Source organism: Mus caroli, chromosome 4, assembly GCF_900094665.2.
Source record: "Mus caroli chromosome 4, CAROLI_EIJ_v1.1, whole genome shotgun sequence".
NCBI lineage: Eukaryota > Metazoa > Chordata > Mammalia > Rodentia > Muridae > Mus > Mus caroli.
The window spans coordinates 3,079,447-3,099,080 of record NC_034573.1 but is presented as its reverse complement, the minus strand read 5'-3'; the positions used below and the strand labels follow the sequence as shown (position 1 = coordinate 3,099,080).

The window sequence follows — 19,634 nt, the reverse complement described above, 5'->3', positions numbered from 1 at the left end:
ATGGTTTCCTCAGCGGGATGGTTTCCTCAGCGGGATGGTTTCCTCAGTGGGATGGTTTCCTCAGTGGGATGGTTTCCTCAGCGGGATGGTTTCCTTAGCGGGATGGTTTCCTCAGTGGGATGGTTTCCTCAGTGGGAAGACCTCTAGGGACTGCGAGCCATTCAGGCAGTGGGGCGATGTGTGTGTAGGTAGAGCACAACTGACCAGCATATACTACCATTTGATGCATTTTTCAACCAATTCTCTGCCTTCTTCACAATTATGTCTTGGATTTCTTTTTCTTTAACACATGGAGTAGTATGACCTTTAGGGATGAAACGTGTCTTTGTAAGGCACTATATTTTGGGGCACTCATAAGAAACCTGTCACCAGGGAATATTTAAAAAGATAGTGGCATTTCAGTCTCAGAACACTACTGTGTTGAATCATGGTGTGTGTGTGTGTGTGTGTGTGTGTGTGTACCAACTCTGTTACTAAGGCAATTAAAGTTTGTTCTAAACAATCACTAAAATCTTAATATGTCAAGTAGAAATAATTGTGTTCATTTTAAATATAAGGACAATGTCTTGGCCCGAAGACTTTTTTCCACTCATCCTATGACCCTTCCACTTTCTGTTGTCCCCTCATCTGCCACCCCAAACACCTTTCAGAAGTGTCAAGTTTCCCTGAATAGTTCCAGTCCTTGGGTTTGCAAACCAAGCAGCTAGATGTTCCAGAACCTCAAGAGGTTTCACATTAATTTTTATTTATTTCTTTATTTTTCTATGCTTCATCTGACCCACATTATTTAATAGTCTAGATACTAAGTACATGGGGTGGCATTTGTTGGTGTATGTTCTCCGTGCATCAGTTCTTAATCTTGTCAGCCAGAAAGCTAAATAAGTGACCAAGTGAAAAATAGCTCTTCCAGAGCTAAGCCTACTGTGAGTTCTCACTTCCAGAAATCATAAAGCAGAAGGCTGCTGGAGGCCACGAGGGGGAGGGGCTGACATTTCCACAGAGAAGTCCCCCTTCAGGAAGTTGAAGGGACCTCGTCCACTCTGAAAAGGGAGTCTGATAAACCATTTCCTAGCGGCTTCCCAGTGTCCTCACTCCTACAAAGCCAGTTTGGTGGGTGAGTAGCTGTTCACATTGGTCTCTCTGCGAGGAGCCAGCCATAGGGCTGACCATCTTATGCAGCTGCTATCTCCCTTCATTCACTAGCTACTTATTTCTTATGCTCTGAGCTGGTGATGAACTTCACTAGGACATTTCTGCTTGCTGGAACTTTACATCCACATGTCCTCCCTCCTGTCAAGGGTGAATTAGAATCTTAAGAATGAAGGGGACTGCTATCAATCACTCTCTACCAGGGAACTGAAGAAAACCTTTACCAGCAGCTCCTTCAATCCTTCCTACCACTCAAGGGCGCTGAGAGAGATTGAGTGACACGGGAAAAACTGAAAAGTAAACTTCACACTGAATTCTTTGGGCTTGGGAAGGTCTAAAGCCCACAGGAGCCTACCTCTTTGTTGAATGAGGCTTAATTTTATTTTAAAACTTTGTTACGTGTCGGCATTATGACCTCCATCCTTCCCTGGATTAAAAGAGCTGTACAGTATCACATGTGTGGGGATTTTTGAGAAATAGTACGTTGAACCCAAAATGCAATAGATAGTTAAACTTTTTTTCAGCTACAAAATCAGCAAATGCATGTTTGTTTGCATATTTTTTATATATTTATATGAGGTCACTGTTTGCAGCATCTGGATTGGTTAATCAATGGTGGTAAGTTCTTCATCTTCACTAGACATGCAGTGTCTGGACAATTACATCTATGCACTGTAGATGAGACCCAAGCACAGACACGCTGAAAGACTTGATTGTTTTAGACATACTTAGGAACAGGAGAAATCCAAAGTGTTTTAAAATTTATTAAGTTGACAAAACGCATTAGGTTTCAACACACTATTTTAAACATGAAATTTTCTTGGCATTCTGTGATTCCATTTAAGGATAAACACACAACTCTAGAATATTCTCCTAAGGAAATAAACGAATATGATTCATCACAGTGACTCATAACAGGAAAACTGGAAACAATTTAAATATTCAAAATGTAAACTTGAAATAAATTAGAGAACAGTGAAATAATATACGTATATTTAAACAATGGTCTAGATAGTATTCATTAGTATTGGTCATTATATGTGAAAAGGTTAAAGTACACAGAGTTGAATAAATATAGTTTGCAGGTGTTGATCTGCTGCGGCTGGATCAGGGGATGACCCATGGTGGACCAGGGCATCATCCAGAGCCTGTACAATCTTTCATTTTCCTTATCACACCACAGCAACCTCTTCCTGGGCTGATCATTTTCATCCCTGCTGTACAGACTTGAGATCTGAGGTGTAAAAAAAAAAAGAAAATATTATTTGTTATTAAGAGGTGATCTGATATTTGTGCCTGGTGTTCCTATCTCCTAAATCAGACACTAGTGATAGGATATTTCTTATTAAAAATGGAAACAAAGGGTCAAAATGAAGTGTCAAGTATGCAGTAGAAATGCTCTATGGAAAAAAAAACACATTTCAGACTGTTCTCCTTTATCTAAACTTGATTTACTTGGGTTATTTATAAAATAAGACATTTGGTAAAAAGATCTCTGGGTGTATCCAGTCATAAAAATTAAAAATAAAAAATAGAAAAAAGTATAGGTTACATTTTAACTAAGATTATATATTAAAAATTGAAAATTAAATACTTAAATTAGCTCAGTAAACAGAAAACATGGACTGGTGGTGGTCACTGAACATCAGGAATGACCCTGACTGGGGTCTTAGAAGTAACACCTCAGCTTCTGCTTTCCTCACTACCCAGGTGGTAGGAGAAGCACAATGTTGTGAGGAAGCCAGTTAGTTCTTGTTTTTGTTTTCCCTTATGTGTGACAACTAGACTCCATGCTTCTATTTAAAATGTGTGAGGACGCTCATACAGAATGCTAAGCCACACTGAAGGGAAACCATCCTCGTCTTCATTCTAAGATCATTAATGAACAATGGCAAAAGAAGCCCTGTGCTGCTGGTGACAGACAGGAGAGACAGGAAATCATGTGTAATGCACATCTGATGTAAGGACTGGCCTCATGTCTCCCAGAATGCTTGAAGCTCCAGCTTATTAGCCCTGACCTCAGCTCTTCCAGTCCTAGCTCCTGTATTCCCTGGGTATGCAGGAGATTATCCCATTTTTTAATTTCATGCAAGTTTTGCATCCTGATTTCTTATAACCAAGCTTTGATCTTCTACTGAAATGCTGGTAAAGACCAGACCTGAGCCCATAGCCCAGTCTGATTTGATTGGTGATACTGGTCTTACCCATGAAGGCCTTGCTTTGAGCTTTGTTTCTGCTGTCTATTCAGGCATAGGTTCACAGCATGGTCCTCTTTTGTTACATCTGAGCAAGAATATCTGATCTTCAGGCTGGGTAATCTGTGTAAGCTGCTGGTAGCAGCACTTTGACATTCCAGCTCCACATAATTTCCCTTCCAGGATCACCTAGCTTGACATTTGAAGCACATGGTCTTTACAGGGGACTTGGATTTCTTGTATCTTCCAATTTGTTCCTTCTTACAAACCATTTTCTAATTCTTTGTAGCTCAAGTGACTGAAGAATGTCTTAAACATAGTAGGCATTCAACATCTCTGTACTAAATGAACATGAACTATCTGTTTTTAACAAGGTTCTAAAAATTAATGACCATAATAATATAAATGCTATGCTTTCTGCCCCAAATTTTATTTTGATAACTATTGGTTGAAAAATTAGTACATTGTGTGTTTTTAAATGAAGATGATTTATTGCTATTGTCTAGCATGTGAAGAAAGGCAAAAAAAAATTGTTTTCAGGATCGTTGGCTTGAGCACATCAATGGCACTGTTGGACAATTCTTGCTGAGTGTTAAAATGATTTATGTAACAGACCAAAGCTTTCCACAGTCATACATTATAGTCTCAAGCTATCAACCCTTGTTCATGCAGAGACAAAAGAATCAGAAAAGGACCTGACTCTGAAGGTCTTCTCAAAAGAAATTAGAGATTGAATTGATGCTGTTCAAAGCCTTTGGGAAAAATCGCTTCTCCAATGCAGTGTACATTCAACGAAGTGTATGGAGAATGTGTAGGGGATTTTTTTATTTTTAGGTAGTTATTGTTTACATTTTTTTCCTGTAAATTTCTCAGATCGTTTTGATTTCCATTGACTTTTTGCTCAAGAATGCTCAGTAATAGAAGATAAAACATGTTTAAACATTGGCATAATTCTGTCTTCCACTTTCAGGAACTATGTTACAGATTAAAAATTAAGGTGCTCTGTGTATGCTTGGTGGCAGTAGTCTTTATTTATCTTCCAGATAAAGACCTATATGAGAACCATATTTTACAGCACTGTAACTATAGCCATATTTTTAGGGTTTGCGTGACTTCATGAGCCCATCTCATAATTTAAAGATGTGCAGAAGATGCTATCTTTTGAATTCTTCTGAGTTATGGGACTTCTTGTCACCAAAGATTGAGTGCTGTGCATAATGATTGCAATATGTGGTAGGGACCCACAAAATATACTGCCCCACTGGTAGAGGATTAGATTTTGAAAAAAGAAAAAAAATGACAAAAGCTGGAAGAAACTCTATATTATTTGTTTCTGGTCGGCATGAATTAACACTCTAGTTGGATGATATGAAAACCTGAATTCTCTGCAGAAAAAAAAAGTCAGTGTCATCCACATTCCATTTGCAGATGCGATAATGGGGACTGGGAATACAAACTAAAGACCAGCCTGTGGCAAAGGAAATGGGGCTGCAGCCGAGAAAATAATGGAAACAGGATACTCAGGGCATGGAATATGTAAGGCGAGTGGTTCAAGAAGTAAGAACCTATGCAATTAAACAGGAAGTGAGAACCTATGTAATTAAACAGGAAGTGAGTACCTATGCAATTAAACAGGAAGTAAGTACCTATGCAATCAAACAGGAAGTGAGAACCTATGCAATTAAACAGGAATTGAGAACCTATGCAATCAAACAGGAGACTGAGACCTTCCAGAAATTAGGTGAGAACTCTCTTCTCCTGTTACACTGAAATGGGAGCTGGAGAAGGCCTTTACTCATTTGATGGCTGAAAAGGCCTGCAAGCAGAACAATCTCTAGATTTTTTTCTAACCCTAATCTCTTTAGTTGTAGTCTTAGAATTAAACTCTTTCCTTAGCAATTTGCCCTTTTGCCAAAATTGTTCCTGGGAGGATCCCCAATCTCCAGTCCCTGACCTGCCCTAAATCCAGGACATACTAGCCATAATGCTAGCAATATATTTTTTGTGCAAAATTATCATGGTCATTTTGGCTCACAAAGTTCTTCATCTTTTGGCTTGGATGGGAACTCTGCAGTCCTGGGCTGCATGGTTGCGTGGGTGCGTAGTTCCTTAAGGAGGCAAGCTGTTGGCCTTTACTCAGTAAGTCAATCCCAGCATTCATTATCCTTTGTACACTCTCTGTTCCTTCTTATTTTATTCTTCAAATTTTTAGCATGCAACTTAGGAACTGAGTAGATTAGATGGTTCAGTCAGCAAAGCGCTTGCCTCACAAGCAAGATGCCCTGAGTTCAATCCCCAGCCTACCCAAAGGCCAGATGAAGTTACCTATGCCTCTATTCCTAGAGCTGGGAAGGCTGAGGCAGGAGAATCACTGGAACTCACTGGCTAAACAGCCAGGTAAAATAGGTAAGTTCTAAGTTTAGTGAGAGACCTTGTTTCAAAAAATAAGGTGGAGAGGCTAGAGAGATGGCTCAGCAGTTAAGAGCATCGGCTTCTCTGCCAGAGGACCCAGGATCAGTTCCTAACACCCATGTGACAACTAAAAATCTTCTATAACTCCAGTTGCCAGGGTATCTGATGCTCTCTTCTGGCCTGCTCTAGCAATGCTGGCACATGTTGCACAAACATGCATGCAGTCAAAACACCCATACACATAAACTAAAAATAATAAATGTCTGGTTTTAAGACCAAGAAGGATTGAGGAAAACACCCAGCATTGCTCTCTGGCCTCTATACATACCTTCTGGCCTATATCATACACACACATATACCACCAGTGAGCACACACACAAGCATCCATGCACACATGCCAGCATACAGATAGGAAAAGGAAGATACTCAACCTAATTCCATTCAACTAAGAGTGAAACTTGATCTTCGCTGTTTGTAATTAAGTACATTGTGTATAATTGTACATTTTTTCACTATTAGGTCTTACCAATGAAGAATAGATGGAAATTCCTATACAAACTCATTTTATTGAACATGTAGTTCTTCACGAACTGTCTAAAAGTGCTTAGTCTTAGACATGACTCAACCTAAGACAAGTATAAATCCATTTAACACTTTATCATGCACATTTTATCTGGAAAACATATATTATTGGATTTTTAATGATTGTTGTAAATGATCTTAAGAACTCTGTGAATTGAGGTTTAAAATAGGTTCAAGATCAGGAGAAAACGTGCATCAGAAACCAAACTCCTACCTGCTCTTAAGACCCTAGATGAGACTTGTCTGTTGGACTGAGCAGCTGCCAGTCTTTCCAGCATGCTGTGAATGCTCTCATTGGTCACTGAAGGAATCACTAGCATGATTGTAACCAGTCCACTTCTTGCCAGAGAAACATGTGGCACCTTGTAAGTGAAACTCTGCAAATACCACCTTGTTCAGGTTTTAAGAAAATAAGTTGTAGTAGTCATGGCCTCTTATTTACAACTATAAACTTACTCTCTAGAGGAAGGTAATATTTTTAAATTGCTATTTTAAAGCTTCAGGCAAACCCCCTGCAGTCTGAATAGTTCATCTGTTTTTCAGAATTAACCAAGCCTCATGCTAGTACACCCTGTCCCACCACACTTGATGGTGCTTGGTTTCTGCAGGACACAGTGAGGCTCAGCACCCACATTACCATGAGAGTTCCCTGTGTCTATACACAATAACAAACCTGATACTCAGGGAAGTTTTGAATCTTCTGAGTCATTGGATCATTGTATGTGTGTGTAGATTTGCTGTGGTTTAGATTAGTTTATTTGTGTGCCCGTTTCCAACTTACCTTTTATTGAGGTACATTTCAACAGTTAGAAGAAAGTGCAGGAATGCATTTTGCTCCACTGTCCCTAAAGCACGCTCTTCTATTCATAGAGATGGTTACCAGTGACTTCCATATTTGCTGGGGACAAGGGAGGCCAATAGTTTAGATTCTGGTCTCTGGTGGTGTTCAAGAAGCAGGTACCACCTTGAAACTCCGTGCCTGTCCTGTACCGCATTCTGTAGCAGGCCCCAGCCTAAGGGAGCCTCCCAGAACCCAGGATAAATGTTTTTGCAGCCTCTATGCTCTTGCCTTATAGGAATATGGAGAGCTTTTTAAAAAGGATCACTTACATGATCTTTGTTCCTGTGAGAGTTTGAGAATGGTTGATTGCTTAAAATACAGGTCACAGTGAAGGGAGAAAATAAGTAGGAACCAAAGGAGCCTATTAATGAGCAAGTGCCACATCTCGTCCTGTATCAACAGGAGGGCTTTACCTTAGTCTTCACAGGCTGATTCTTCTGGAGTGTTCTGTTGCTTTGACCAGACTCTTTACTCCTTTCCCTAAACCCTATCTGAGGATGGGGCATTAGGGACTTGTCATGAGCTGACCTCAGGCTCCCAAGTTGTCACCTTAGGCACCTTCATGAGACATGGGGAATTAGCTGCCAACAGCTCTGAGAGCCAGAGGGTCATAAATTCTGTATTATGAATCATCTGTGTAACAATGGAATGGTTAGGAAACCATGTCGTGGCCAGGTGAGCAGGCACAGGACAATTGAGACTCCTCTGCCCAGCCTCCTGGGCCTGTTGTACTCACCATTCTTCTTACAGGACACTTTAGTTGTTTGGCACCCTATGATGTAACTGTTACCTTCTTTGTTATGAATTGACCATGGTAGTTTTGGGAATATAATTATTTAAGCCTGTGAAATAACTGCAATCTATTCTCAAGCTTCATGCTTTTAAAGGCTCAGTTTAGCGTTCATGAATGAATAAATGAAATGAAGAGTGAATGAATTTGGCAATTCTCTCTTTTCATAATTCAACAAATATTTAAGGACAATTCTAAAGAGCATTTTCATGTTGAATGAGAAGAAGTATTGAATCACATCCTATTGTTGTAGATTCCCCCAAACTGGGAATGAGATGTAATATAAACCTTACTTATTAAACACATTCCAAGTAAGGTCTTGAAAATCAGATTATACCTGCCATGTCATATAGAAGCCACTGTTGGATAGTAATGCATTTTCACATTTGAAAAAAGCTAGGAATTAGTCTGCTATTGAGCTTTTTTTTTTTTAAGTTCTTAGACATTTTGACATTTAAACAATTACCATTTTACTTTTATAGGGCATCAATTACTCCCTAATAGGCTCATGGCAAATAACCACATCATGACTTCTAATGTAAGGACCAGAAACTGCTAAGTAACTTTATGTTGTTAAAATTCTTGACCCATATAACTATGCATTGCCAGTTAAGTTGTAGAGTCTGTGGTTTTGGCATATAATTGTATGGATTAAATAACCTTAATGTGTAATTACATGAAAATAAACCATGTAGCTTAGCTAAATTGCAGTGCAATTGTTATCACCCAAAGTAAAGTGATTCCAATTAAACCTTCCTTTAAAATATCACAAAGTAAGATTTAACTACTGAAGAAACTCTAGAATGCAAAGTCGCCGTCCACCAGGGTGAAATATCCCTTAGAATTTTCAGAGGGTTAATGGCACTTTTGAAATTAAAACCATCTTTCTCCGTTACTTCTGTATTAGTTATAATTATTGAGGAAAGTTTCAAACAGTCACTGATTAATGTCTTAAAATCACTGTAGAGGAGGTGACCTGGAGGATGGCAGTGAGTGGAATATAAAGTGAATAAGTAAAAAAATAAATAATCAGTGGGTAGGCATTGTGACAGGATTTAGGACAAGGAAAATCTGCTGTTGATGGCAATGATTCTTAAACTATGAAGTTTTGTGTATCATTCAGCCTGATAAAAATGATGGCAACTAGCCAGAGGGCTCCAGTACACTAATCTCACATCCACAAGGCACTGGGTTTGATCACAACAAAGAAAAGGAGAAAGAAGGGATTCTGTCATCTTCTATTCATCCCATATACATGGACTGTCGACCACTAAGTAACATTTGAATTGCAGGTTTCTCATCAGCAAAAGGGGGAATAACAGCACTCACACAGAAAGCAGTTATAAAGTTTGAATAAAGACAAGGTAGTAAACAAGCCTTCACATTACTCTATACGAAATAGGAGTGGCAAGTACGCATTCCTTTCTACTTCTCCATTGGGCCCTTTGTATCTCCTATTGAATTGGCTTACAAGGAACTTCAAGCTGGAGTCTATATGCCAGGGATAGTCAAACAGAATTTTGACACCGGGCACTAACATGTTTTCTGTCGAAAAAAAAAAATTACAGTACTAATAAAATACTTTGGTAAAGGATAACTAAACTTTCAGAGCAGTTGGCTTTTACAACAGAACGTTGTATATTTAAGAAAAAAATAACTGAAGAGAATACAGTCCTCGCTTCCTAGACTTCAGATGATACCTACACATTCTTCTCTGGGACCACCTCCAGACTCCAGATGTTCCAAGTAGCTCTCCCTTTAATTGTGCCTTCTGATGGCACCTAAATAAATACATCAGAACTCATTCAACATTTAGCAAGTGCAAGTTGAAGATTTTCTTTCTGTTAGACAAATAGACACCATCTGGAAAAAATAACCCCAGGCATTTGGACAGGGAGGCATAAAGCTTATTGGCTGAACACTCAATGAACAGCGAACACTACTTTCTTTGGCTCCGATACTTTGCCTGCTCGCTCGTTTCAAATTCTACACACTGTAACCGGCACTGTACAATTAGACAAGAGAATCTTTGTTACCCATCCACACAAACATTGAAGGCCCCTGGAATTTGAAAGGTTGACTTGTAGGAATACTCTGGGCCAAAATGTTTCTTTTTATATCATGACACCTGTTTAGCAAAATAAGTTCTTTCTGACCCTGCATATTGATTGCTACAATGTTTATTCAACTCTTTCTAACATTTTCAGCTTTTCCCATATTCCCTTCTTAAGGAGGTTTGTCTTCATATAATCTTGCTTTTTTCTTCATTTCTTCTTATTTTCAAGCTAGTTTATAAAAGAAAGCCTCTGACATATTAATGCTATTTATCTTACTCATTAACTTTTATTTCACAATTAGTATTATATAATATTAATGTTGTTTGTGTCTTGCACCATGGAAGGGACTGAATTTAAATAGTTGCAGTGTTATCAGCCTGTGGGGGAAATTCAAATAAATGTTTACAGAAGTCATGAAAGTAATCTTCACTTTTATTTTGATGATAAAATGTTAATGGTAAAATTAGCATCTAATGGCATTTTAAAACTCCCCAAACTTTCAGTGAGCACACCCTTAGGCACAGGCTTAACTTACTTCTTAAGTAATAACTTTTTTCTTAGTTATAAGCAGATAGGTTTTTTTCAAACCAAAAGGCAACTGCCCCAGCGTTCTGGAATTCATTTTTACTACATCCCATAATCTAAGCAGTAGGGAGTCCTATGAAACATGTTTGATCAAACAATTTTATAAATTGTCTTCCTTCCTTACAATTCTCATAGGAAAAACAGATATTCAGCTAGATTAATACTGTAGAAATGTTAATGGGATCTTTGAAATCTGTTTGAGTTCAACTTCCTAGGAAAACAGCTACAGAGCAGAGGCAGGTTTTATACCTAAAGTGAATGTCTCACAAGCACTTTCTTTCATGCATAAGAGAGACAAAGCTTGGAAGCGATCCCAATGTTTGAATGTCCTAGCCAAATCTGTGATGCTGTTGGTAGCTATTTCTATTGGGCCACTGTGTCCCTGGGTTTGAACCACTAAGAAGTAGATGCTAATTATCATCTGTGTCGCTCTGTCTTTTCAGTCCTACCCTGGACCAAGTCTGGAAAGTGAAGACTTTAACATCCCACCCATCACTCCTCCCTCCCTCCCTGACCACTCTCTGGTGCACCTGAATGAGGTAGAGTCCGGTTACCACTCTCTGTGTCACCCCATGAATCACAATGGCCTGCTCCCGTTCCATCCACAAAACATGGACCTGCCAGAGATCACTGTGTCCAACATGCTGGGCCAAGATGGCACACTGCTCTCCAGTTCCATCTCTGTGGTAAGGATGGGCATGTCTGATTGTGGTGGGCATGAATGTTGCAGGAAAAACAAGGGTCAGCTCTATTTAACAATCTGAAAATTGTGTTAATGGGCTTTTAAACCCAGAGAGAAGTTTTAGCTACAGCAATGGCTTTGTAGAATATTGTAAATTCCTTATGTCATTTTTAATTTCATATTTAAGTCAATGAATTACTTGTGTGATTGCTCATGATTGTCAGAGTACTAAATCCTGTTGATGACACTGTTAGGAAAAGCAGCTTGCCAGATTTCAGGTAAAAGGTAACAATGACTAGTGTAATTTCTAGGGATGTGTTGGGTTGCTAGCCAAGTAATATTCCTGTCTTCTAGGGAGTGGCTGCTGTTAGCTTCACTGTTGTCCTTCACTCTCTGAAATCCTGCAGATATATTTACACACTTTGTGGGTTATTTTGTTTGGTTGTTTGGCTTTTTTTTAAAAACTCTTCTGTTTTGGAAGTAGAATTCTGTTCATTGAAATGTCTCCATTAAGATGTCCCAGTCTGTGGGATGTTCTGTTACTTGGAGGTATCTAAAGATGAAGGATTTATCCCCAGAAAATTAGCAAAAAGCCACATTCCTGGACCCTCCTGACAGAGTATGGGCACCTTTATTTCTAAGGAGCATCTCATAATTGAGAAACACTGGTTATCCAAAAAGGCTTTCATCTTTATTGTCATCTACAATCTTAGCTTTGCTCTGCACTTCGGGAAGGAAGGAGTCCAGCCTAGGAAGAACTTTCCACCATGGTCCAGAGCCCACATTACAGGCTAACAATGCTTTCCATTCCTATTCCTTGGATGTCATGGGTTGACCAGGAACAGCCCAACCATTGTCATTTTCCTGTTTAGCACTACCACAGACTCACAAGGAATGGACCAATGATCTTGTTTCTGCCTTCTGAAAGTATTGCATAGTACCATTCAGGCTGGTTGTCTCTATTCTGTGTAGGTTCATAAGAGTTTCCTGGTAAACATGAGTATAAGGGGTTGGCATGAGTACAAGGTGAGTCAAAAGACACCTCAACGTGGCTTTCTAGGAGACACAGTGGATAAGACTCAACTGATCCTCTGTATGTATGGACTAGAGAGGAAAACTCATTTGTAGTGTTAAGGATCCAAAGTGGCACCATCACTAGCCTGTATAGATTATATTCCTCCTAGAAATCCTAGAAATATTTAAAACTATATGTAAATGTGTAAGCCTGAAAAAAATGTATACCAACATCATCACCGTCTAAAAATTTTTATTTGTGTGTGTATATATTTATTTATATGAGTATGGGTGTTTCCCTGCATGCAAGCCTGTGCATCCTGTGTGTGAAGTACCTGAGGAGGCCATAAAATGGCATCATATTCCCTGGGACTGTAGTTACAAGAGCATTTTTGTTTGTTTGTTTGTTTGTTTTTGATATTGTGATCTTGACATAGGCCACATGTATCTGGTGGCCATTATCTGGTACATATCTAGGGAGTGATATGATTAAATGCGTGGATTATTTTCAAGCTAGCACTGCAATAGAGAAAGTAGATGTTGAGGTGAAATTAGCTGTCCCTGTGGCAATCTTCCAAGATAGATTCTAAGACCCACAATTTCCTAGACTCTAGTGTCATAATACAAGTTCCATAAAGTTGGAAGCAGCACAGGCTGTCTTTTGTCTACCAGTTGGAACAGAATACCTTTTTAGTTACTACCCTTCCCTATCATGTGGTATTTACCATAGCCCACAAGTCTGAAAGGCTCAGATAATAGATTAATAAGAACCACGATGCCTTATCACTTACAAACTTCTGAGGAAAACCAATAGTTATGAAAATGAGAGAGAAATACAAAGTAATTAGAGTCCAAGAGAAGATCAAGGTCTACTTGTATTGAGCATATATACTCAGCAGCAATTCCTACTGTAGAGATTACTTACACACACACACACACACACACACACCATTACTTTCTTTGAAAAGACTGTGTATAAGGCTACCTCTCTATGACTCATAATGCTTTCTGGCAAAAACTAAGGTTCTATTCAAAGAACTCAACTCCTGCTCCTAGGTTCACAGCTTGTGAAACTATTGAAACAGCACACACATGTTCCACAAAGCATCACAGAGGATCCCCTCCCAAATACATAAAAACCTCATGTAACAACCAGAAAATTCATGGAAAAATTAAATGAAAAGGAAGCACATAGTTCAGCTTCACACAGTTGAACACGTGCTGCAAAGCATCCCAGAGAACCCCATATGGTCTGCAAACTTCGTATGCCACCTAAAAACATCACTTTAAAATTAGGTGAAGCAACAATACCAATTCAGTGGGGTTGCTATGCTCGAAAACACACTTACAAATAAGGGAAGCTTTGGTTAAAGATGCTAATAGCTGCAGAAATCAGATACAGTGGGCTTCACAAACCTGTTCGTCTGTGGCTCCTTTGGAAAGTTTAAAATGTGTGACAGAGAAAATTTTTCAGAGTTAAAATCCTAGAAATTATAATGTTCATTTGGAGATCTCTCCGGAGCTTGGCCAGAATGCATGCAGCAGATTAGAGAGGACAGTTGCAGACGCTGAGTGAGACACTTGCTGCGAGTTGTGAACATCCCACTGTTGGAAGCCTGTTGAGATACAGACAGAATCAGCTAGCCTTCACTGTGTTTTCCAGAAACTTCTCAATGTAACACAAGGAGCCTGTTGCTCTTAGAACTGTGATCGTATCTTTGCATGAGCATTTTCCCACTCTAGAATTTTAGTGTTTGGGTGAACTAATTAAAGAGATGGCAGTACTTTAATTCATAGTTAGAAAATGTATACATTTTAGACATTGTGATGCTTGCTATGAATACAGTATTATGTGTTATGCATTTTACTGTTTGATATAAGTTATAATGCATAATGTTTAATGAGACTGTATCTCAAAGTTAAATTTGCTTGTATGTATTTTGTTTCTTATTCCTTCTGGCAACAGCAGGGCCAGTCTTGCTGTTAACAAGCATCAGCATGGTAGACACAAAACATTTAGTTCATAGCTAAAAATCTTTATCTGTGTGAATTATTAGTATCCCTGTTTTACAAATGAAAAATGGAGTTTTAGAAGACTCCAATGATTGCTTGATAGCTCAGCCAGTAAACATTCTAGTTTCATTTTCTGAGGAAAATGGGGACAATGATAGGCCTTACCTCGTGGGGTTAAAGGAATTTGACAAATTGCTAAGACCACGCTGGCACATAGGATGCATTGTGTTTGTTTGGTTAGGTAAAATAGTTTTCCCAAGCCTGTGCCTGGGTGACACCTTCAAGAAGGTTAAAATGCACAAGAGTGAAGACTCTTCAAAGAGTTATTCATACTTTGATCCTTAATCTTCTTCACATCTGTCAAAAAGACAGCACTAAGCCTGCTATTAACTAAAGAAGTCCTTTCCTTGCTTGGAGTGCTGTTGTATATTTCTGTGACTAACATTGTTGTCTTTGAGCTGAATTACCTCAGTTCAAATCCTGGGGCTTCTAGCTCTCTGCTGTGTGACCCTGAACCACTTAAATAGCCTTTTTGTGCTTCTTTGGCCTTACCTACCACATGGCTCTAGCAGGGTATGATACACTAGACCTGTAGTCCCAGGTACTTCTGAAGATGAAAAAGGAGAATGGTGACATCTGAAAGTTTGGGGCCAGCCTATCAAATGAAATGCCATTTCATGTCTTTTAAAATAATAAACATGAAATTAGGAGGACATAATACAATATTGAGTCCCACAATGTGCTAAGATTATAACCATCAAATGGTACCTGATTCACAGTAGGTTTAAGTCCCATTATACCAGGATGCCTTTCAGCTTAAATATTATTTTTTTTTAAGAATAGAAAATGTGTATTGCCTTCTAAAATTTACCAAAATCCTGTACAGGGTTCATTCAGTACACATAAGGTGAGGGTTCAGCTTTTCAAAAATTTCCTCCATTGATTTATTTATTGAAAATTCTTGCTTGTGCTATTTTATGGTCCATTGGGCCTCCTTACCCTGTAGTTATTCAGAGTTCTAGCAACAACTTAGATTTTGGCACTCCTGAAAGACTGCATATTCTTAAAGTCTCTCTGTTTCCAGACCAGGCACTGAAGCAGGTAGAAATTCTGTATTACACACTGGTGGAAGGCTGCCAATTAGTTCTCATTCTCTAGGTTTAAATTCAACAGACATTCATGACCCAATATGCAAGAGCTCCAATTTCTCAAAACTCCCCTGAGTTGTTTTGATAGTAGGGAACTGATTTGTCTGCACTTCCTGAGAACTGGAGTCTGGTTAGAAACACAGTGAAGCAGGAGTGTCAGATAAGCGCGTTAACCACCAGCAAGCCTTGCATGCTCTGAACACCAGCAGAGCTGGATTTGCTCAGTGGCACAAGCTCAGCTCCCTAGAGGAGAGAGGGGCAAGGGTAAGGCAATGAGGCAGACTTGTCCTAGCATTTCTCTTAAGTGCGTTTCTTATAAAAGCAGCCTTGAACGCAAGATCCTCTTTCCAAGGCAGAAACCCACAACTGCCTGGTTGGTGGCTCTGATCCTTGCCAGGCCGGCCATTCCCTGATTCCTTCTGAGACCACACATGCCTTGTCAAGACTTGTCAAGATTGACTAAACTTGTCTACTTTTGTTAATTACTAAATGAGTTATTTTTCTTGCTGCCTTGACAGAATACCTGGCAAACACAATGTAAGTGGGGGGGGGGGGGGTATTTATTTTTGTCTCACAGTTTGAGGGCACAAGTCCATTGTAGTGAGGAAAGCCCAGCTCTGGGATCACACAACTGTGGTCACATTGTATTCAGGGAGGAAACAGAGACATACCTATGCCTACTCAGTGGTGTTCTCCTTTTTATTGAGGACCCAAGTAAATGGAACAATACTGTGCCTGGAGCAGTGGTTCTCAACCTGTAGGCCACTACCCCTTTGTGAGTGTGTGAGTGTGTGTGGGGGGGAGGGGGTTCACATATCCCAAATATCAGATTTTTACATTACAATTCATAGCAATAGCAAAATTACAAATATGAAGTTGCAATGAAATAATTTTAGGATTAGAAGTCATTGCAACCCGAGGAGCTCTATTAAGGGGTTGCAGCTTTAGGAAGATTGAGAACTGGTCTAGTGTCGTCTGGTAGGTGAGTCTAGATTCGGTAGCATTTTGATAATGAAGATTAAATATCACAGTTACTTAAATATCACAGTGACTTTACTGTTGCTCCTACCCTGTGATTGTTAATCTTCTTCTGACAGAGTCTTAGACTGTAGCCTAGGCTAGCCTTCAACTTGGAAGTTTCCTTTCCAAGCAATGAAATAGCAGGTGTGTACATTGTACCTAGCACATTTTCTCATTGTGGCTTTGGCCATCTCAAATTTTTAACTATTTTCCATCAAAGGTCAATCCGTTGTAAAGATATTTGAACAGTGGCTAATGCCATTTCCTGTTACAAAGGAAGCGGTGGGCGTGCAGAGATGGCTCCGTGGTTAAGAGCACTGGTTACTGTTCGTGAGGACCTGGGTTTGATCCCTCTGCACATACATGATCGTTCAGAGCTGTCGGGAGCTACAGTTTCCAGGGAATCCAGGGCCCCCTTCTGGTTCCATAAGCACTGTGTGCAATGTGGTACATGGACATGCATACAGGCAAAACACCAATACACATAAAATAAATGCAATCTTCTTTTAAAGGAAGTGATGTGGCATTGTGTAGATAGTTGAGGTTTTCATGTTGCTAGAAACTAGAAAATTATTTTGGAAGAAAGTAAAATAAGAACATGTCCTAGTAAATATTCATGACTTAAAAATAGTTCTTTTGATTTCTGCAAATGAAAACTAAGCATCCTTCTTTTGCTCGTCACCCGGATAACAGTAACTGCTGAGCTTAATCAGGAATTGGTAGAGGGGAAAAATGCAACCTTGTATAAAGTTATCCAGGCTGTTCAGCCTGGCCTATATGTGGCGATTGCTTGTTCTTTGTGCCGTCAACAGAAGCTCTTTCATACAAAGAAAAACCGTGCGAAGTTTTCAAATGGCCTCACAGAAAGGATTCATTTAGAAGCCTGGCTTTGTGGAGTGTAGTTTCTAATGGCACATTATAGAAAATTTACAATGAAAAAAGGCAACAAAGGAGATTTCAGTTTCTTTGAATGCTTCAAATTTCCAGTTCTGGAGTTTAAAATGGAAAAAAGATGTTAAAAGGCAATAAAATTGGGGGGTTTATTTCCCAAATGCCTTCTTTTTTCCAGGCAACAAAAGCCAGCATAATGTATATACTCAGACTTATTGTCATTTGCAGCGTGCAGACATGGCACACTTGGCATTCAAAGGCCACTGTACAACTGTTTTGACAACCATCACTTCAGTAGGTACCATGCAGGACTCATGAAATGGAAGCAAGAGTGCTCCTCTGGGCCCATGGGGAGCACAGTACATCAAGGAGTTCAGATGGATGAGAACAGCATGAGTTTCTAATAGGTTGCCATTATGGGAAAGGCCACTGACGTACTGGCTCCTTTCAAGGCCAGGCAGAAAATATGACTGCAGACAATTTGATTGCTGTTTTTTTAAAGTAAATATTTTCAAAAATCTTGAGGTATTTGTTTCCATGTAGTGCATAAAGTGTGTAAGAGTGAGCAAGTGGAGCTGAAGCCCTCTCAGGAGACATGGGACTGAGGGTGTCACCCCATGTCCGTATGGAATAATGAATGCATCCGTTTAGAAGGTGGGGATGCCGTAGAGGCTCGTTTCTTTCTCTAAAAAGTACAAAAAGGGCAAAAAAAAATGTTGTTGTCTACCATGACAGGAGGGAAAGCATGCAGATAATTACTTAGAATTATGCCATAATTTGTCAAAAATTATTAATTTACAGTATGCCCACACACATAAATTATTTTTTTAATATCACAGAACAGTCTTCTAAACTACTTTAAATACTATGGAAAATGTCTGCCATTTTGTTCCTATATTTGCCCACAAGTCTTTGTTTTTGTGCTTAATTAATTCCCAATAAAACTGAAACCAAATGTGTTTGTGATTAAACATTAGGCTCTATACAGCCCCTTCTTTGAATATGGGATTGATAAGCAGTTCTATGGCCTGTTTGTTAATGATTTGGGCTATCTTTTAGTGCAATGATAAAATATTCCAAAGTAGAGCTGTCAGTAATAGGGTCTGGAAAGAAGCCAATTTAGAAACAACACTTCCCTTTGTACAACAAGCAACAAGTCAGAATTCTCTGGGGTATGGGCCTTGTCCAGTTTCTTCATTTCCAGAGCCCACATTAATCTCCACTTCAGCTCATGTGTAGTAGAAGTAAAAAAAACTGTAATGCCAGTTACATGATCTGCTGAGAGCAGACATGGGGACTGCTCCATTCAGCCTAGACAGTCTGCGCAGCCATAAACCTAAAGCAGTTGGAATACGTGATTTCCTACATAAGAGCCAAGATACTACAGCTTTCCTTGGTAGCTTGTTTGTGTTTGATTAACCTTATAACACTGAGTTAAATTGCAGTCAAAGATTTAGAGTCCTTTCAGGAAATGCCTATTAAAATTAACCCAAAATCTCTCATTGCTGTTTCTGCCTATGTTGTGCATTGTCCCCAACAAAATGCTTGAGTAGCAGGTAAGTTCAAGGATTTGACATTTATTGAGCCTTTCCAGCAGGTGAGTTTTACCTAGGCAAAGTTAGCCCAATTTCTTGAGCTTTTCCTCAAAGATCTGTATTGTCCAAACCCTAAATCAAATTAGCTTCTTTTTAATTATTTCTTTTTAATATTCATAATCCTAGAGAATGTTGACCACAATGGAAGGCAGAGCTGCAGAAGAATTTCTGAGTTTTGAAATTGTATTTGCCTCCTCGTGGCTATTCTATGGGGTCTTTAATGGCATCATCTTAGATTTCTGATGTTTTCATTTTTGATTCATCTATCACTCTTATCTGTTGTGTGATTCTCAGCCTTGGTATCTGCCAGCAATATCCCAACATGTGTTTGTCTAACTCATTTTGCATCCTAAAGACAAACATTTGGGAAGGCTATTATAGGGCGGCTCTTCAAGGAATTCTCCCTCACACCTCACACCCATGGGGCATCTACAGTTAAACAGTCCTTAGCAAATAAAGAAGTAAGAAAATGGAGTTACACAATTACTGTGGACAAACAGATTTCTAAGGAGGCTCCTCAAAAGGAATTGGCAGGCTTGAGCCAAGCTTTCTCTTCCTTCCTGATACCTTGACATTAGTAGAATGCTTTTGTGAGGTGTTGTGGGTGTTGTGTACCTTGACATTAGTAGAATGCTTTTGTGAGGTGTTGTGGGTGTTGTG

At 39.3% G+C, this 19,634-nt stretch overlaps 1 protein-coding gene across 2 annotated transcripts in view; it reads left to right on the top strand.

Moving 5' to 3' along the window:
- Tox (thymocyte selection associated high mobility group box) overlaps positions 1-19,634 on the top strand; it is a 302,843-nt gene that overhangs the window by 153,427 nt on the left and 129,782 nt on the right. For both annotated transcript variants that reach the window (XM_021160035.1, XM_029476656.1), the window contains exon 4: positions 11,055-11,297. In XM_021160035.1, coding sequence (XP_021015694.1) covers positions 11,055-11,297 — 243 coding nt within the window. The remainder of the gene's footprint in view (positions 1-11,054; positions 11,298-19,634) is intronic.